The sequence below is a fragment of the Strongylocentrotus purpuratus genome, unplaced genomic scaffold, assembly GCF_000002235.5.
Source record: "Strongylocentrotus purpuratus isolate Spur 01 unplaced genomic scaffold, Spur_5.0 spur5_contig_811, whole genome shotgun sequence".
Classification (NCBI taxonomy): domain Eukaryota; kingdom Metazoa; phylum Echinodermata; class Echinoidea; order Camarodonta; family Strongylocentrotidae; genus Strongylocentrotus; species Strongylocentrotus purpuratus.
The window spans coordinates 393,777-415,188 of NW_022145515.1; the positions used below are offsets into that span (position 1 = coordinate 393,777).

Sequence of the window (21,412 nt, forward strand, 5' to 3'; positions counted from 1 at the left end):
TGTCCTTTAAACCTAAACCTTTGGTTTTGTGACTGAAATGTCAATCTCATTAACGGGTATCATCCTGAATCTATGGATTTGCCAGAAGGTTCAAAAGACCAAAACATGTGGTCGCATGGACCTTTGTTCTTGAGAACTGTTGGTCTTCTGAACCTTCAGACGTGTTGTCAGAAGGTCCTCAAGATCAGAAACTTCTTTCTTGCAAATCTACAGTCTCCTTGACCTTCTGTCTCAAGAACTACCAACCTGCCAGATCCCAAAGACCAAAACCTGTAGTCTCAAGAACCGTTGGACTTTAGAACCTTCAGCTTTGTCCATAAAAAAAGTCTCTGTTCATGAAATGTTGCCATCGCAATGTTTTTTGAGGCGTTTCCCCTTGTCATGCCTTCGTGGGGCTTCAGGGGTGGTAGTTGGGGATTTCCGTAGACTGGTGAGGTTGTAAAGTCATGTAAATCCACGTACATTAGGGTTTAATAATGTGTGTGATCATCTCTCTCAGAACCATATTAATATATCATCAAAATGGAAGTGAAATATGTTTCAAGTTATTCAAGCTGAAATTATTTTGTATTTGTTTGTAATAATAAGATGAAAGAGATAGCTGAGTTCTGTTTTCAGACCGCAAATGCCTTCAAAGTGCATGATTATTGCTCTTATTCTTATCTATGACATTTCTAGTACCCTTTTAGAACCTAAAATTGCTATGAAGGTAATTTTAGACACCAAAATGTGTGAAATTTAGCCAATACGAGCATACCAATTCAGCTCCACTTTAAAAAAACATGGTGACCGTTAATTAATTATTTAATTAAAAATAACAATACATGGGCCGGCTGGTTGCGCGTAATATAAGCAACACGAAAATGCCAACAAAAAAGCCAACATCGGCATTGGCTGAAATACGACGTAAACTTTAATCATATTTTTAACGTTTTTTTTCAAATTTTTCAAAATACCTAATATTTGTGGTGGTACACAAGTATTAGAAATCGTTATATTTTAGCCATCTCTGAACCGATTTTGATCAAACAAAGATGATTTTGTCATTTAAATATGATGTTTTTTCAAATTTGACACTCAGTTTTTCATTATCTCACAAACAAATTATTTTTGTAGCGCCCTCTGCAACAGAACTCAACTTTCCCTTTAACGTTGAAGACATAGGATTAGTACTATTTTCAAATAGTCATCGCTTTTGGCTATGATTTGAATAGACGTGATAGTTGATTTAGACTAATTTCGGGTAAGCACTTGTGATTTTGTTGCTGATATTTTGAGTAGTATATGTACAAGCAGCTATGTAATGCTAGAATATTGCTGTTCATTTTTGGTCTCAATCTTATTCACAGAGAGAGAGAGTGACCCCCCCCCCCCCCTATAGGCAATGTGACTCCATCGTTGGACCTGTTCTACAGTACAACCGTAAGGTTCTTATGTATGCATGAGCGGCTATTGCAATAGTTCACCCCTCATGGTACTGCTTGCCCAAGCACTGGCTTTACTCTAGGTGCAAGAACCAAGATTTGTGATTATTGATGACACCATTCAATGCAGTGCAGACTTCTCTCTGGAGAGTGAAGATGCAAGTCTTAGAGATATCTCTGGTTGGACTTTTTGAAAAGGGTTTTATGAAAAGTTTTCGAATGATTTGGTCTTTGAGAAGAGCTGGAATGGGCGAAGGAGTGGACAGACAGGGCACTTGGTGTGCCAAAGACACATGTAGGAAAGATAAAGGGAAAGAAGAGTAGAGGAAGGAGAAGCCTACTCTGGATGGAAATCCTGCAGAAGTGGAGAGGAGTAAGAGACCAGTAAGTAATGTTGATGAAGGTCGTCTAAAACATTGTTGTGGATCAACATGATCACCATAGTTTACAGATATGGCACCTACATAAAGAAAGAGAGAGAGAGAGAGAGAGAGAGAGAGAGAGAGAGAGAGAGAGAGAGATCAGGTCCAGATCATCATCAAGCTTGTTTTTATCTTGAATTCTGTGCCCCTATTTAAAAAGACATCATTTGCATTTCCTTTTATAATCATAGAAGTCCAGTATTTTCTTGCATTCCTGTCAGTTCCTTGGTTATTTCCTACAATCTTTTTGAATCATTTTTGATAGTCACTATATCCAACTCTACCCACGTACGTTTGTGCTCAGTGGCCTTGTGAATGAGTAAAATTGTGTCTAATTTATGCAATAATCAGTTATCTTATTTATCGACAAATACATGTAATTGATATTCAGTGTTTTAGTTACATTAACTTTTAAGATTGAATTTTAACATCATTTTTAATTCAGTTGGGTTGATTATGTATGAGAACATTGGTTCAGTGATGGTTTTGTCCCCTCTTTGAAAATGAATGGTTAAATATGAATTCCCCAGGAAATATATCCCCTATTAAAAGTCTGTGACTAGGCATAATGCAATGTGTTGGGTATACGATATGATATGAATGGTTAAGGATTAGCTGTAAGTACACATGACTTTTCAGCAGTTTGCAGTTTATTGATTGGATTGTTTTAATTGTTTTAAACTTGGTTGAGATATGTTTTGTCTGAAAATAAAAAGTGGTGCAGTTGTTTAGCATAACAGTATTGGAGAAGTGAATATTACCTGTGGATTGTAGCCCTTATATTTGACCCAAACATATTAATCTCATTTCTCATATTCAGCAATGTTTTGTGCTAAAGTGCTGATCCTTAATTATGTTTTTGTGGAATATTAAACATTTAAGCTTAAACCCTCCTACCCCCAACCCTGCAGTATATGCCAATTACTCCAAGTTCTAAATTTAGCTTGTATTTGCATAATTATCATTATCAGTTATTTATAATATACTCATTTATTGATATTGTGACGTCTAACATTCAATCAATAATTTTGATGGTTGCGAAATACAAAGTATTCAAACTCTTTTCGAAACAATCATAAAATTAACTTCCATGTAGCTAAACCCTTGTACTTAGCCTGTTTAAGTTTCCATGCTTCACATGCAGTACAGAATAAAGCTTGTTCAGACATGATACAGCAAAACTGCAGTGTGTTTTTATGACGAAAAGTGTAATACTCCTCACGTTTCTGTATCTTGTTACACAGAGCTCAATGAATACGCACAGGACCTGTGTTGAGCGCAGTTGCCATTCATCTACACGTTAAAAAAAGACGTTCACCGCATTATATCAGAACGAGTCTTGAAAGGAAAATCATTCATGCGATTCCGTTCAGTCACATTCCAGTTTCTTTTTTTCTTTTGTAAAGGTTTGATACATGTATATTGACATGTGCAGAAAGTATACATGTATCTCTTGCCTACAAAATAACCATCATTGATTTTGAAAGAGTATGTGGGTAGTTTATTTGTATGTATATTAGTACTATTTAGAATTGATTTTTATGAAATAATAATATGGATTTTTGCTGAATGACTGGAAACTTTTTTTTTATTGCATATGATATCAAAAACAACATAAAGGAAGTAAAGTTGTATTACATGTGTTCAGGTGAATGCTGCATGTACGTGCAAAGTGTATTAATATGAGAGAGAGAGAGAGATTTAACCTTTTGGAGGATTGTTTCAAGTATGTGAGGGAAAAAATGTATAAACAAATAGTATTTTCAATCGTACATTCTATTTACCAGCTTTTGTGAATTTCATTCCCGAAATATGTGTGACACTGGAAATTATTTATGCTTATATCTACTCTAAGAGAGATTTGTATTATCGTCTGATGTCTCTGAAGAAAGTATGTTATTGTGCCAGCGTAAATGCTGGTATTTATTTAAATCTTTTGTACCAACAGAGAACCTATGGAACCACAATGACACGTACATGAACATTGCAACATTTTAAAAGCATAACTTATTGTAGTGTAGTTTACCAAATGATTATGGTTGTTACTTATCCGTATCCATATGTTTTTTTTAGTTGTAATATGGACTTAGAAATTTTGCAATTTTGTAACAGTACAAGTATTTGTTTTAGAATGATGCAATTTGCTTACCAAATGTCCTCATTTTAACATTATGGGTTTTTTTATTTCATGCACATGTTGATTGAGGTTATCTAAATCATTCGATCTCGTAGTAATTCATTGTAAGGGCAACAGTTTTGGTGAGAGTTACAATGTCACAGACATTAACAATGAACTAACATTAATAAAAACGCTAACATTTACATTTATCAATAATTATGACTTGAATTTTGATTATTCAAACCTACAAACATTCAAGTTATAATGAAATGTATACATTTAGTTGATATTAACGATATTATTAATTCAACTTACTCTTTCATGTTCATTTTGCAATCGCAGGTTTGTGTTCGAACTGCTATACATTGATCATATGTGAGAGTTAGTGATTATGAATATACATTTATCAACAGAAGCTTATTGACTGTCCACCTCTACATATAAGATTTTGTGTATGTTCAAATCTTCATTGTGAAGGGCTCGTGACATCAAAATGTTGTACCAGCTTCAAAAACAAGAGAGCTAATTGGAAATGATCCGATTATGTTGAATACATGTATTGTAGCAGGTGAATATGTTTCCCTTTCATCCTCGTCGGAAGAATCCTGGTAAAAGTTGAATTTGATGGACCTTTCACCAGTTATTGCCCCCGCTATTTGATGTTTGCAGAGCCCTTTTCCTGAACATGTACAATGCATTACCTACATTCTATGAAAATGGATATGTGTAAGAAAATGCAGTCATTTAAGACGATTTTTGCGAGGTGAAAGAATTATTAACCTCTTGTGTGTCATTAGGTTTATACTAATCTTAGCTTTTAATATCTCGAAAAATTCTTTGAAAAAAGAAGGTTATTTAAAGACAAGTGTAAAGTTATTTTCAACAATATTTCACAAGATTTGCATATGGCATGGATGGGGTTTAACAATAATTGTTAAGTGATCACAGTTTCACCTGAAATACATCTACTTTGCACTTCCATTTCAGCTAGAGTTTCAAGGTGGTTTTGTAGATGCCAGAATTAAGAAAAAGAAACAAAACCTAAGAGGAATTCTCAGGAGGGGAGATCTTGCACCTCTAGTTCTAATATTGTTGATATATGTAAAGTCATGGAATTGAAGTCAGTTGTTGATAGATTTAACGCATACATATAAATATATATATAGATATGATGAATATTGACCCCGATGTCGAAGCTGTGATTATGAAATAAAGTGTCATATATGAAAACAAGTCCCTAGTTTATGGTGTATTTATGTTACAGATGTATGTGTCATTTCATAATCTTGTTCTCATGTTATCTCCAGAACCATTCAGAAAGAGCGATTGTCTCATATTAGTAATGATTTTTTTTTTTTTTTTAATGTAGGCCTAATGTAAGATTTGAAAGAAATGCAAAATGAAACAAAAGATTCAGAATGTCTATACATGTTAATATATTTTTATTTACACTGCATTTGTTTCATTTATTTACAGAAATAAGCATGATTTTATATGACTTTTCCCCTTGAAATTACCTCTTCTGCTGCTACACCATCTGACTGCATGAAATTCAGGAAATTATAACAGGTAGACTGACAAGGAATGGGGATGATTGGGGCTCTAATAACAAAACAAAAAAAATTTGTACTGTAACTGATAGGCTTGTGTACATAGTTTGAAATACATATTGACATGGAAGTTATAGTCTAAATTCTAAAAGCAAAAGTAATTGCATTCAGTTGGTGTTGCCATTAATAATGAGGAGGCATCAAAGAGATGCCTGGTTCCAAAATTCACTTGAGATATACAGCCTACCTATGGAATTATTTGGCCATATCAATGAGTTTCATGAGTTATGTCTTTTTGGTAAATACCATTTTTAAACTAGAAAATATAAGAGAATACCAAATGTAGTCTCCTTCAAAATCCCATCATCTTTATCACATTATCTCATGCAGTCTCTTAGAGCATGCGACACAAACCAGGGTTCACTTTCATTGGGGCTAATTAAAATGGCAGAGAATTTTGTCTAATAAATAGCAGGTGTCGATTATTTACGGTAACTGTGAGTCCCGTTTCATTTTCTAAGGCTTGTACATAATCCTATCATTTTTACGAAGAAGGCACTGTATAGCATGAGCATAGAATTTGTTTTACTCATTAATTTCTCAGAATAAGGCCATGTCATTTTTAATATCACGAAATAGAATCTGCTAATCAATTGGAACACCTTACACTTTAATTCCCTTTAGATGTTTCCAGGGTAGGTCTGATTTTTGTACAATATGAAAGAATAGGATTCTACACGCAGTATGGCCTTGTTTATAGGGCAAGCAATATGTGATGCATTACACAAATAAACACTGTATATGATAAGAAATCTGGCAACATCTATAAGCACTACTTTCATAGTTTGTAAAACGGTATAATGTATAGTCCTAATTATAATGTGGTCCATGTTACCTGCAGGGGGTTGCCAGCAACTTGGACACAAGGCAATGATCTCCAAAACATAGCTGCTGCAAGATTAATAAGATGAGGACAGTGTGCTTCATTTTTATGCAGTTTACAAACCACAGATTCATGACTTACCATGGGGCTATTATTTCCCCTACTTCTGTTTACTCCCCTAAACACTGCCTTCTCATACCTGCCAATTAACCTTTCAAAGCAAGAAACTAGGAGTCTCTCAAGGCAAAATTAGAAATACAGTCAGTCCATTTTGTATACTTTTCTCATAGAGTATTTCAGAAAATCAGAGGAATCTAGGGTTCAAAACCATAGCTTGAAGGCCCCCAAAAAGAATAGTTTCTCCAAAATAGGAATTGTTGGCGGCTATGTACATGTAGATTAATGAGGCCATTATTTCTGCTATGTCTGTTTATCCCCAATAACATTCACCAAATGGTTTACTGTGTTGGGTCAGAATGAGGCTTTAGGAGATTGTCAAAGCCTGTAGTTGCTGAGAGAGTGACTGGAGCTGTCTCTTTAGGTGAACAGGTTCGGTGAAGAAGTAGACAAAGCTGACGCTGCTCAGACAACAAGAAAAATCGTTCACTGCGTCTGGTCTGAACGAGGCATTAGGATATTGTCAAAGCCTGTAGTTGCTGAGAGAGTGACTGGAGCTGTCTCTTCAGCTGAACAGGTTCGGTGAAGAAGTAGACAAAGAGCTGATGCTGTTCAGACAGCAAAAAAAGTTGTTCAATGTGTCGGGTCTGAACGAGGCATTAGGAGATTGTCAAAGCTTGTAGTTGCTGAGAGAGTGACTGGAGCTGTCTCTTCAGCTGAACCGGCTCGGTGAAGAAGTAGACAAAGAGCTGGCGCTGCTCAGACAACAAAAAGATCGTTCACTGCGTCGGGTCTGAACGAGGCTTTAGGAGATTGTCAAAGCTTGTAGCTGCTGAGAGAGTGACTGGAGCTGTCTCTTCAGCTGAACCGGTTCAGTGAAGAAGTAGACAAAGAGCTGGCGCTGCTCAGACAACAAGAAAAATCATTCACTGCGTCTGGTCTGAACGAGGCTTTAGGAGATTGTCAAAGCCTGTAGTTGCTGAGAGAGTGACTGGAGCTGTCTCTTCAGCTGAACCGGTTCGGTGAAGAAGTAGACAAAGAGCTGGCGCTGTTCAGACAACAAGGGATCACTCTTCAGGGTCTGTGTGTGAGAAAGAGAGAGAGAGAAAGAGAGGAATGAGAGGGAAAGAAGGGTTTGAATAAAGGCAGTGCATCCATTTGCACCTTTCTGCTGGGAATACAATGATATGCTTGTGTGTAGGCAAACAAGGGATCTATATCTTTACAGACCCTGTCCGAATTGAAAAATGAAATCGATGAAATTATACATCAACTGAAAGCTTATAAGACAAAGATTACAATCTCATTATTATATGCTATTTTAGTGTCTGTCATTAGTGTGTCAGAGGAGTACAGCTTTCTGAAAACTCGAAATCTCAAGCTTTGAAAATCAGAATTTGTCTACTTAAAAACTAGCTATTGACTTGATGACATCATCTTATTTTGACTTTGCATTAATAAAGCATAGCTCGTTTATGTTAATTAGTTAAATTAATTTATACAAGCCGATTGGGTCCATTTTTTATGTTGTTACCATATCTCCAGCAGATTTGACCCCTGTTGACCTGTAATTTGGAGGGGTGCACCACGGTGGCGGAAAATGAGGCTTTAATTTGCTTTTGTGTAATACTGGAAAGGAAAATATTCTTTATTCCTTTACATATTTGTTTCCTAACTTCATACAGCTTTACATTAATTAATATAAAATGTTCTTTTCATTGGATTGGGTCTTCAATTTCAATCACAGGGACTAAGGGCTGATATCGTACCCGAGGGGAGAGATTTATTATAGGAGAATCTTGCTCTAACTCCCAGTACTGTGATCAATTTAATGAGTCAGAATTGAGCAAACAGAGACATTTTCAATAAACCGTGTCTATTCCATGAACCAGAAATGGCATGGTGATGTAGTAGCTACTCGGATAGTAGTATAATAATATTGTAGATTCAAACCCAAAATTAAGTCCCACTGGTTCTCCAATATACAGATTGCACAAGACAATCTAAATTCTGAGACGTACCACAAAACTCACTCTTGACACAATGCACTTACCTTCAGTTTATTGTTGTAATCTCCCATCAGGTCCATCATGCCTTGCGTGAGGTCCTCTAGCATCCTCTCCAGTTGGGCGATTCCATCTAGTATGGCAGGGGGTGTCAGCACAGGCTGGCCGTCCTTCGTGGTCGAGCCGGCGTAGACCATGTTCTCGCACTGGGTCAGGTTCCTCTCCCTGTAAGAAAAAACAGTGGTACCGTACTTGATGAACTTTGTTTTGATGAAATGAGATGACAAGTTTGCAAAGTAAACCTTTATCCAAGAGTTCTTTTCACTCCAGTTCACATCATCAAAAGAGACTTCTAAAAGAGAAATATGGAGGGTACATTCTATCCAGGTGTCGACAGGAGAATTTTTTTTTTTTCTTTTTCTTTTTGTTTGGACTTGGTAAAGGAAAATTTGTCTGTCATCTTTAGTTTTAAAAACAACATTGGAATATTACTATTATCTGTGACAAGTTCACAAGAACAAATCGGTGCCTTCAAATGCACCTCGCAGTAAAATAAAGGCCCTTCCTTGAGTGGGTGTTTGAACACAGACCCGGCTTGCTGCCTACAGAGTCTGCAAAAAAAAAATAGGGGTGCGTCTTATACAGGGAGATTTACGGTATATCCTGTAACTAACTCTCACGTTTGACAGTACACCAAATGGCCAAGTGTTCATGCATTTTATCTAAAGTTGACTCTCTTGACACAGGTCTAAAAAATGGACAAGGAGAATTTCCTAGAATGCTGCAAGTGCCAAAACGGCAGCTGCCATAGTCAGGGTATAATAATAGAGCCAAGAGCACGATGCCAATAACACCATCATCACTATGGTTATAAAAAAAATTCCAACATAAATTTCCTGAAATACTTTGAGTCAGTTTACTTACAAGGCAGCAAGTTGACCTTCCTGGCTATCCCAAGCAAGGCGCAGGTTGTCTCTCAATGACGATAGTCTATTCACAAATACTCTGCTATCCTCCAGCAGGCCAGAGTATGTCAGAAACAGCTGCTGCTCCTGCTTTCCACCAAGGCCTGTGAGGATCGGGTGAAAATGTAAAGCAAAGCAAGATGAGAACGGAATTCAACAGAAAACTGCATGTTATTGTTGTTAGTCTCGTCCATAGCTTAATGACAGTTAGCTTGAAATAGGGCCAAGTCCTTCACATCCAACATAAAAGTTTTAAAAATCAAATTCATGCAACTTTAAAGTGACAGTTGCACGCTTTCCATACTTATAGGATACCTTTGGTAGTTCCTATTGCACTATTTTTGTGATCTACAACATTTACCGGTACTTTGATTATATAGTCAAGAAAGATTACCGAGAGTCCTTTTCAGGACTCCTTAATCCTCCCTCTCTCTCTCACATGGTGCACCCGCAAGCCTAACTATATATACTTATTTAGTATTTCAGAACTCAACTTCTTTTCTACTTCCCTTTCAAGCCTAATTTGTAATTAATACTTATTCCCTGTTCTAAAGTAACAATCCTACCATTTTTTTTATGAGAGGAAATATTTTGTTTATGTTAATACGCCGTTTGTAATGAATTCAGTTCATGCACTTTTTATTGCAAAATCATTTGTAATTCAGCTCATTTGTAGACAGAGGATCTTTCTATACAGGTGGTCACTACAGCAGGTTTGACTGTATTTGAGGACATCATACCAATCATCTCATGTAGTCTGTTGACCGTTTGATCTCTGCTGTCCACTGTACTTCTTGTTTCAGTATTGATGTTCAGGTCAGGATCTGAGAGGAATCCCTGGGGAAAAAAAGAAGAATAATTGTGTCACTTATTCTGGCATAGACAAATTCTTTTTCAACTTAGGTGTCGACTGAGGCAAAAACTTGTCACGGCCAGGAGCCCCACATAAGGATGATCCCTTGAGTGCGTAGATCATAGGACCACTAATAATACAGAAGATCATAGCTATGCCCTAAACAGAGCTCAGTCTTGCCAACCGTAATTTTCCTACAGGTATAATCATGTAATCCTGTACTGCCAGTTCATGTTTGGGTAGCCGGTGACTAAGCCGGCTAACTTACCCACTAGGCTCAGTGTTAATTGAGAGCTGATTTGATGAGATAACCACCTGTCAGTGACCATGCAGGGAGGTCTAATCCCTCTTCGCCAAACTAGTGCCGACAGGCTTTAAACAGTCTACCTACTCACCATTGATCTGTGATGCATGGTGAGGTCCTGTTGTAGGAGCTTGGTGGATGCCGTCATGAGTCTGTGTGTAGCTCTGTGATGATGTGCTTCCACCTCATAGGCCATGTCCAGAAACTCCTTGCGTGCTCTCTGGACAGACAGCAATTCAATCAGCTGCAATGCAAAAAATAGGAATGATGATGAGAATGATTATCAAAGTACTAACTACTTTTCAGGTTGTTTTAGAACATTTGTGTAGATAAAGAGACAGTTTCTGTGCATTTTCTTTTTTGGACATCTTTAATTTGTTTATAGAGCTATGTTATTTTTTTGCCATTAATTTCCACTCTTGTACATTTTCAGTGGCAATGATGTGAATCTACACACTACATCAAGTGCAGAGGAAATATTATGTGCCAAGCACTGACAAATTGTTGTCAACTTTTACATTTTTAGAAGTTTGCAATGAAGGGAAATAGATATAGAGGAAGACCAGGTCAAGGTAAGTCTTTATCTCACACACTGGGCAAGTATCAGAATCACAGAAACATATTAGTAGAGGTGCAGAAGTGAGAGCAAGACACCCTCTCACACTAAGCCTGGTGGAAATCATCAAAATTGATGGCTAGCGCCAACAAACCCAACAACAACAACGACAACAACCAGGGCTAAAAAAAACAAGAGAAAACAATGAAGATGGCAGATTTACAAGTACCTTGTAATTATGAGTGTTTGGTATAAGTCTTCTTTACATAACAAGGTTCTAATGTCATATCCATCTATCACTTTTGACAATGGATTTCAAGATGTAATGTATACTCAAATTTATTCAAATTTAAAATTTATTTTCAACTTATTCTAATTTCCAAAGTATTCTGAAGCAGACTACCGGGGTACATATTTCATATGTACATCTACCTTTTCTTGTTTTGATGTGAAGTAGTCCTGCCTTGCGACCTTGAGATTATAGTCCCCTGATAGTATGTGAGTAGCTTGCAGAGAAGCGTTGACCTCTAGCAGACGAGGGATCTCGCTCTCCCAGATTTGGACGGCCTGGTTGAGGGCAGCATTCTTCTGCCGTTCGCACTGCTCCAACTTCTCACTGAGCGTTGGCAAGGAAAAAATAAGAGAAATTGTTTATAATTTTTCCTTTAGTAAACCAGTAATGACATTCTAGCAGTGTGACTGTATTATCAACTAATCCACTAATGATAGTAATAATAATAAATCTGGGGGGTGCTTCACAAAGATCCTAAGTCAAACCTAACTTTAGGTTGGACTTAAACATTATGGAGAGGCATTTGTAGCCTTAAATAAATCATATTCAAAAGCGAAAATTCAAGTATCTTAGACTTTTCATAAATTCCACATCAAGAACATGAAATCTCCTAGAAAATATGAATAACTTGAATCAACATTTTATGCCATTTAAAATAACTTTTACAAAAGATTTTCATAGATGCTAACGGCTTTTCATAATTGTTAAGTCCAACTTATAGATAAGTTCAACTTAGGATCTTTGTGAAAGACTCCCCAGGATTTATTAGCACTACATACGAAAAGTATCTATAACCACTTTACAGATATATTATTTTTACCCTGGTTATGGGATTCATTCACGTACATAGTGTGCACCATCTCCATTTACAGCTCGGGGCTTGATATTACCTGGGGCCCAAGTGGCAAGTGCCATTGATTACATAAGTTCCTGTCGAGCTTGCCTTGGCTGGCAAGTGGCAACCCAATTAAAGAGATATGGGAAATGAGAGCCCTGTCAACTACAGAATATTTGCCCTTTGGTAGAACAGTGAAACCTGCCTATAAAGACCACCACAGGGAGACAAGACAAGTGGTCTTTGTAGGCAGGTGGTCTTATGTACAGGTTCGTTTAACACATGTTTCAAAGAGAAACCATTTTCAAGGGAAACAAAGAATGTGGTCTTTGTAGACAGGTGGTCTTTCTAATCAGGTGGTCCCTCAAGCAGGTATGACTGTATACTATCATAAACTTGTTACCTGAGACTGTGAACATCTCGTGGATAAAGTTGGTGAGAGATTGAATCTAGCCTCTTCTCTGCTAGCCTGTGTGCCGCAGTCACTCTGCTCTCTTCGAGGAGTGCTTTCATGTATCCTCTCTGACTGGCTGGGTACCTGTAAACATTCAAATTAGGACGCAGTTAAAGAGAAACTTGGGGCATGTGAACGACAATGTAACATGAAATTAGTCTTAGTTAAAGATAAAGACCAGTTCTGGTCATGCGATTGTATTGTGAAAGAAACGTTGTGTAATCAATCAGAAAAGGTTGATCATCTAGCATATAAGTATTGGTGTGTACTGCAAGGTTCTGGAATCATCAAAATGATAAGAAATTTGGTCCAATCTTCGTAAAGTTACAAGCACTGTACACAGAAAGATGTATATAGGACTACGCAGACGTGCGCGACACGTGCGTATTATTTATTTGGTCCCAATAGATAAACTAATTTACTAAATCATCAATTAGTAGACGGTTTCCCAGCAAAATTTTTATCACGTATTAGTCAAAACATATTCTTTGGTAATAAGAGCTTCCATTTCATTTTTTGAGAGGGCCGGGGCCCGTTTCCAAAACTGGTCTTTACCTTTAAGCTTCTTTTTCACCAGCATACCTACACAACATTTTGCTTTTTTTTTGCGAGACTTACAGTACAAAACAAGGGAAACGCTCTCGGCGGTCTCGCCTGCATTACGCAATTCGATATGATGAAAAATTGAGGTTGGGACATTATTTATAGGCAGTAAGGCAGGGTGGCCCATTAGCAGGCCCCCAAAATTGAAATCCTCTGTACATTGTACATAATCAGCATTTTGAAGTGAATATTTACAAAGAATCATCAGAAGAATTATTTACTATTAAATGTACCACGCTCGATAACTTGAATGAAATATGAACAAATTAATTTTAAAAATTATTAATTCTCATATTAAGTTGTGAAAACATAATCCAAGTCTACTGACCTTTGACCTCGTGACCTGGAATGTCATATGATTTGTGATACTTGATAACCCTTAAGTTTCATGGACTTTGAACAATCAATTTTGAAAATATGCTAAAAAAATCTTGATGTTGATGCCACAACAAAGTCTAAGTTTGTTGACCTAAAATGACCTTTGACCTTTAGTAAGTGACCTGAACTACTACTCACATGAATGGGGATACTTGATAAACCTAGTCTAAGTTTCATTGACTTACAACTTAAACTTTCAAAATTATATCAAAAACTCAAAAACTTAACCTTAGGTTAAGTTTTTGATGATGATGCCACAACATAGTCCAAGTCTTTTGACCTAAAATGACCTTTGACCTTTAGTAAGTGACCTGAAATTCTACTCACATGATTGGGGATACTTGATAAACCTAGTCCAAGTTTCATTGACTAAGAACTTATGCTTTCAAAATTATATCAAAAATTCAAAAACTTAACCTTTGGTTAAGTCTTTGATGCTGACGCCGACGCCGCCGTCACCGGAAAAGCATGTATGTATGTCTCGCTTTTTTGCTACGCAGGCGAAACAAAAATGATGAGGCTACCCTGGTATCATATGACTAATTAAACAATTAGAAACTAAGTACATTTCTCAGATATGGGGTTTATGTTCTATTCCTTTTTATACTACAAAGAAGATATTTCATACTTATTATAGACCTAAATTTTACCTCACTTTTTTCTTCTTTTACTGTTGTGTGATAGACAGGGGAGGGGGAAGCACATTTACATATTGAATGGCAGTAGATTCAGTCAATAAAGAGATTTCAATGTTGCCACTTGCCTATTTCAAACAGGGTAACCTCATTAATCAGAAGGAAAAAAAAGCCCCAATATCTTTCTTACTGATTGTTTAAAGGCCATCTGTACTAGTTGGCTAGGAGGATTTAGAACACCAGGAAGGTCACTGACAGGTGGCTATCTCATCAACTCAGCTCTCAATTAACATAAGAAAAAGAGGATCATGGGGGACCAATGGTCACCGACTAGGCATTGTTTCTATATAGAGGGAGCAAGTAGCTACAAGTAGTACAGAAAGGCAACATGTGACTTACAGTGTCTTTAGCCTTGCAAGCTCCTCACAGTCGGCCTCGGTCACATGACACTGCTCTCCTCGTATGACCAGAGATCCAGGTTCACTGACCTCTAGAAGCTCGTAGCGTGACCCTTCATTATGACCTGCTAATTGTGCTATGCCCTGTAAACAAAACCCCAAAAATAACAAAATTTATTTATTTTTCAATGAGGATGTTGATAACTGGGGCATATACATGTACCGCACATCTAAAAAATTTAGCCTGAATTGTTGTCAGAAGTAAACGGGAAACTCTACATGTATACATGCACACGGTCTACCAACCTTTCAAAACAAAAATTAGGAATCCCTCAAGGCAAAAATTAGGAATACAGTCATTTTTGTATACTTTTTACACAGAAGTTTTGACAAAAGAGAGGAATCTAGATACCATAACATTAGTCTGAGGGCCGAAAAGTAGGAATATTTCCTCCAAAATAGGAATAGTTGGCAGCTACATGTATGCATACACTGGATGTTTGGGCAAACTAGATTATTATAAAATTACATCTTGCTGAGTAAAAAGCACAACATGAACTGCCACAGATCAGTCACATTGCATGACCATAACCTTGACAACAGTGTAATTGATAACCATTTCTGGGTCAAACATATCTTGTAAATCCCCCAAGACAATATTTTTGGCATTTTGTGGCATTAAGCTTTTTCAAATCTAGCCTGCTCAATACACACACGTATAGTGAAAGTTTCTTTTACACCAAACTTATATGGTGGTATCAAATCTACAGACATTTAGTTTCAGACTCCAAATGATGATGATTTTCTGATGTGAAAGAAGACCTCACATCATTATACAACTCGTTGTGCAAAATTCCCTGCATACAAAAAAGACAATTTCCAATCTACATTTCGATCCACATGTGAAATGCACCGACACAAATTTACCTCAAAGAACTGTCTCTTTGTGAACTGCTTGAGGGCCTGGGTATAGCTCTCCTCTGATTGGTGGAATGCTTGCAATGGCTGCTGGGACATGAATGGTGCATGCTGGGTATCGAGGCTCTTGGCTGACAGGGCCACCAGCTCAGTAATGGTCTTGTTCAGATCATCCAGTGAAGTGTTGACCTATAATCGGTTTACATTTAAAAATAAAATTCTTTACTGTCATGATGGATTTTATGTGATTACTACATGATTAAGACAATATAAGACAATAAAATCACAAAAATAAAATAGACATGCTTGAATAATGATAAAGAGTTCTGGAGGCTTTTGTTATGGGCTGTATGTTTTTACATAGAAGTGGGCCATTAAAGTTTGGGTTGACATGTTGTTGTACTTTAGGTTCAGATTTGGGACTACAGACAACATGGATTAGGTCAATATAAGAAAATGTCTGCGAAAATTGAAACTGAATTATCATCTGGAAATAGAAGCCATTCAACAATACCAGTACCATGTTAATTGAAGTAATTTCGTTCTCGTGAACAAATTTGTAGATATCTTGATACTTCAAGAGCCTCAAAGTAAATTTGATTTTTGATCTTTTTGAATAAACAGTTTGTAAGGATACCTTAAAGTTGTCTTCTTGGCTATTCTCCAGCATGTTCTTATACTGACTCTCAGTATGGGATTCCACAGGAGTGAGCTTGGTCAGCTGGTGAGTCAAGGATGTATGATGAAGGCTGGTGAAAGAAATGAAGAATAAATCAATATCAATGTAATTTCATTAGCAAATTCAGTGATGTATTCTTTGTTCCCCATGCATCCCTATTCAAAGTTTGCATAATATGCAAATGAACAAAATGATAAAACCATGTGTGGATTATGGCCATTGAAACAGTCATGCTATTATATTAAACTTACCCTCTATCTCTAGGCCTGCCTTCATCAGCTTGAGATTGCCAAATAATCTGCTCTTTCATGAATCCCAATCATCAAATAAGCAGTTAATTTGCGTCTTCATCAGCCCGCAGTTGCAATTAGTGGGATATTTGGTCGAGAAAATATCCCGAGAAATCTTGGTCTTAATTTCCAAAATATATCCAGAGTCTGAAAATAGCAGGTTATTTTGCAAACTTAAGCTGATGAACACAGACCTTCTGAGAAATACTTTAATACGACTTCATGTCCTTGTGCCGCTAATCACATGTAATCACCTGTATGGTTAAGTTTACATGGCATCATCTGTTTGGAGCCAAAAGGGCGTTAACTCATATCATTTAAACAAAGAGTAAACACAATTCAGGGCCCTGTTTCATAAATTTTTTTATCAGTAACAAGTTACAATACCTGTTATAAGCTACTGAAATCATGACATTTCATTGGCTGAGAGCATTTTTTATATAATTTTAGACATTTGTTATTGATATCAAGTTTTATGAAACAGGGGTGGTATTCTGAACATTGTTGTAAGTTTTGTGTTATCTTTTGTTGTATCTCCCAGAGATAACACAGCGCTAATATTGTTGTAAGTTGGTATTCTGAACATCATTTTATCCCTGTGTTATCTCTTGAAGGACCGCCTCTATCTTATCTTTGACCACTGTTGACATGCCCATTTGTATGGACCCTACCAATCAAAATCTGTTTTATATAAGCATGATAAGTAGGTCAACCAATAGAAACACTTTATGCCATATCTGAAGATGCGCCTAGCGCATACTAATCTTGGGCGTAATTAGTTATTTGAGCGCTTACTACGCGCGTCATCATTTGCGCTGTGGCATGTGGATCATGAAGACAAATCACGCTTTCACTATATTGGTTAAGATGAGAGCATTAAAATCATCATATCCTAGCATTTAATTTCTCAGAAAGTTCTCATCTGTGATGTTTCCGGTCAACACATAATCTTCTTCTAACTCGTCAATTGGCACAAAGTTGGTTCTGTGCAAGAAATATTGGCGCCGTTATATCACCACGAAAGATACAACAACCCCCTACTTGTTGTAAATATTGTTGTAAATACCAGAGATTAGATTAGAGATAACACAGGGTTCAGAATACCACCCCAGGACCCTGGTTCCAAACAGAAGATATATTATAAATACAGCAAACAAAACAGCTTAATAAAATATGTAATACAGTGGTTACATACAGTCATCGTCTTCTTCAACATCCTACAATGTAGCTACCAGTCATCAAATTCGCAATATATGCCCATCTTTTCTGATTCCAATAGGATTAAACTAATATCCCATGGAGATTACCTTAATTTGTTCCTCAGCTGAAGAAGGCTTTTCCTGTTTTTCTGAGCTCTATGTAGCTCCTCCTCCATCGCCTCTATATCATCCCTAAAAATCACACAAACAGACAAACAAAAAACAAGACAAAATTAAAATCACACACTTGACATTGATAATTTGATATTGATATTAGAGTTATGTGTAAAATGTAAAAACAAATAATTTTGTTTTTTTAATTTACATGTAGACCTGTGTCTTTATTAATCTTCTTATGGAAAAATTGATATATTTGTTTTCCTCTACATGTATCTAAATACACATCTTTTTCCTTTAAATTTTACAAATGTTTTGTTTTACATTCTTGGAAAAACTATTAATTCAACTGAAGGTCTTTGATTACTGAGTCAAAATGTTGAACGATATTTATAATAAGCTTTGCATGTCTCCTAGCTCTGTATGAATTCTAACCCCATATTTAGTCAAGTAATGAGTTTCTAGTCAAAGTGACACACATTAATGATCCTTCATGTAATCCTGTATTGAATGCAATCTTTTACAATAATTGAGTTTAAAAGAAATGCAGAAAATTAGGCTACATGTACATGTATCATTGTACAGAATTATGCACCGATTCTCAGAAAATGAACATACTTTAGCTTCTCCGGAGAGAGATCATCTTCGTCTCCTGTATTTGAGCTCCTCAAGGCTGTGTTCAGTTTCTCCCCTTCCAGTACTCCATCCCCAGAAGATTCCAAAGTATGAAACCTACATGTACATTGTTCAAGGAAAACAATATCGATGGACATTAAATATGGAAAATCAAAGTGATGTCTCAGGAATTGAACAAAACACCCATAAGAGTTCTTTCAAAAGAGCTTTAATAACCCCACGGCACTACTTCTAGCTACTTGCGCCCTCTATACATATACCTGTAGCAAAAAATGCCTAATCGGTGCCTGTTGGTCCCCCATGATCCCCTTTTCTTATGTTAATTGAGAGCTGATTTGATAAGATAACCACCTGTCAGTGAACTTGCAGGGACGTCTAATCCCTCCTGGTCAAACTAGTACAGATGGGCTTCAAAGGATAACTTACAAATCACTTACAGACTAAATGATTTGCAACATTTTACCTCCCCCCCCCCCTTTTTTTTTCCCCATGCCAGTTTTTATGGTGGCAATACTTAGCTTATATCTCCAGGGGGGTGTTTCACAAACATTCTAAGTTGAACTTATCTCTAAGTTGGACTTAAAAATTATGGAAAGCCGTTAGCATCTTTGAAAATATTTTATAAAAGTTATTTTGAAAGGCATAAAATGTTGATTCAAATCATTCATATTTTCTATCATCAAGGAAATTTCATGCTCTTGATGTGGAATTTATAAAAAAAAGTCTAAAATACTTGAATTTCTGCTTTTGAATATATTTCATTTTAAGGCTCCAATGGCTGTCCATAATTTTTAAGTCCAACTTAGTGTTAAGTTCTACTTAGGATCTTTGTGAAACACCCCCCTGACCTTCATTCATTATTTACTCTGCTATTTCCTGTTTGGACAGTACATTGGCTGGTCCTACATTGTCAATGAACCAATCCAAGAAGGGTGCTACGGCGTCATTCTCAAACAACCAATCAAACGCCTCTGCTTGCAGTTCATGGGCTTCTGGGTAATCAAGGCGCTTCAACGTCTCTTTAAGCTTCTTTCCGTTATTCATTCTGCATATAAGATTCAGTTCAGCTCATGACTCGATCGCGTATAGATTAGAAGTAAATAAAGCTGTTACATTCTGTGGAAAAATGAATACAAAATGCATTAAGTGTTGTTCATTTGATATTCTATGAAAATAAACCCTTAGGCCTAGATCTATATTATTCTTAGTAAAAATATGATTTGTCTAATGTTTTAGGCATCAGCACATTATTAAAATGATGAAAATTCAACATTCCGAACGTTAAAACACATGTTTTAAACTATTCAGTTTACACATTTGAGAGTTTATCTCGAAATTACCAGCAGTCATTATACCAGTAGTATATTGGGCTATGGGTCTGAAAACTAGAGAATACACTTTTGACTACAGCTTGCCTTAAATAATTGCCGGTCGTGGCATGTGGAAGATTACCCAACCCTTTGAGGGTTTTACAATGAATAAATAATCAGTTTAGTAAACTGGAAAAGCAACACAGGGGTTCTAGATTATAAACATGGCATATTTTCAAAAGATGATCAAATAGGCCTATAGAAAACAATAACTCCCTGGCCCTGTTTTTATTCTGTGTAGACTAGATCTACTAGACTCTATAGGCCTAGATCTAGAAAGACCAAAGCTGGAGGATTTCTTGTCCTTTTTTGCCAGCATGCATCTACGTCTACGTCTATGCTGGTATAAAAAGTTATGACAGATCACAGACTCGACAGAGATATGACGGGGTCGGAAGCATCATCATAACTACAGTACTAGTAGACCCTATCACTATAATTAGTCAGGAATCAGGATAGTTAGGAGGGATGTAGACAGAAATAACCGTCTGATATGGGTCATTTCTTTAATAAAACTGACATTTGTTGACATAGATGCAATCTCAGCGGAACCACCGTCGATTTCGGTGAAGCTTTCGGTCTAGGCCTAGCTCTACTGTAGGACTAGGAGGGATTTTGTCTTTGATCTTGGCAAAGAAAGAAAGAGGGCTTTGTGAAACACGTAGCGGACAGGTGAAGTAGCTAGCTTACGCTGATTTAGTCAAAAAGTAAAACTTATGACGGTCTAGATAGGCCCTAACAAATTTGGACCTATAGTCAAGGCCAAGGGCAAGGGCAATGACTGACATTCACAATTTATTCATGTTTGTTTACATGCGATAATTGCACTGCACTGCACGTCTCTCAATTCTGATTCAGTCTGTCACTTTTGTTAGAATAAACTACGATTTAACACGATTTTATAACAATTAATTGACAAGGTTAGGCTTACTAGAGTTAGACTACGAGTACAACACTTACTGACACAGAGAATTAGGCGATGGAATACAGCTACGTTGCCTAAGTAAGTAGCTACTGACTGTAGTGTATGCGGAATAGTTACGGGATCGGCCGGACGACACAGTACAGAGACCGAAGGAGCGTGGGGCTGGAGCACGGTCAGCAAGCAAGCATGTATCTGCCGCCAGTATTTTGAATTCGCTAGCTAACTAGCTCGCGGCGCGCAGATTTTAAGAAACGTAGGATAGACAAACTCCTATTCGTTTTCTCACGTACGGCGTTGTTCCTACCGGTAGTCTAAAAATGCAGTCAATAAGTGATTTACTATTCAATAGTGCAGCTATCGGCTGAATTAGAAAGATCAGTTAATGAGGATGATGAAAATCATTCAACGTAAAAATGCAGATTAAAATAAAACAACTGAAATTGTGGAGTCTGTTTTTATAGACCTATTTGAATTTTGATGTTCA

The 21,412-nt window shown here is 36.8% G+C and overlaps 1 protein-coding gene across 1 annotated transcript; it reads right to left on the bottom strand.

The window, feature by feature from the left end:
* Positions 1 to 5,517: 5,517 nt before the first annotated feature.
* LOC583843 (HAUS augmin-like complex subunit 3) lies at positions 5,518 to 21,177 on the bottom strand. The gene is made up of 14 exons (XM_030978153.1): positions 20,964 to 21,177; positions 19,499 to 19,749; positions 18,616 to 18,729; positions 17,989 to 18,072; positions 16,350 to 16,461; positions 15,722 to 15,901; positions 14,796 to 14,938; positions 12,730 to 12,864; positions 11,632 to 11,815; positions 10,735 to 10,887; positions 10,227 to 10,323; positions 9,446 to 9,590; positions 8,569 to 8,746; positions 5,518 to 7,596 (listed from the first exon to the last, which is right to left on the bottom strand). Exons 2-14 carry the CDS (start codon positions 19,675 to 19,677, stop codon positions 7,468 to 7,470), a joined length of 1,833 nt encoding a protein of 610 aa, XP_030834013.1. The 5' UTR covers positions 19,678 to 19,749; positions 20,964 to 21,177; the 3' UTR covers positions 5,518 to 7,467.
* Between the last annotated feature and the right edge of the window lie 235 nt (positions 21,178 to 21,412).

Excerpts from the sequence above, each read along its gene's own strand:
- LOC583843 (XM_030978153.1), bottom strand. The coding sequence starts at position 19,677 with ATGAATAACGGAAAGAAGCTTAAAGAGACGTTGAAGCGCCTTGATTAC. Across the intron at positions 18,073-18,615 it reads CTCTCTCCGGAGAAGCTAAA|GGATGATATAGAGGCGATGG; the intron begins GTATGTTCATTT and ends TGTGATTTTTAG. Across the intron at positions 7,597-8,568 it reads ATTACAACAATAAACTGAAG|ACCCTGAAGAGTGATCCCTT; the intron begins GTAAGTGCATTG and ends TCTCACACACAG.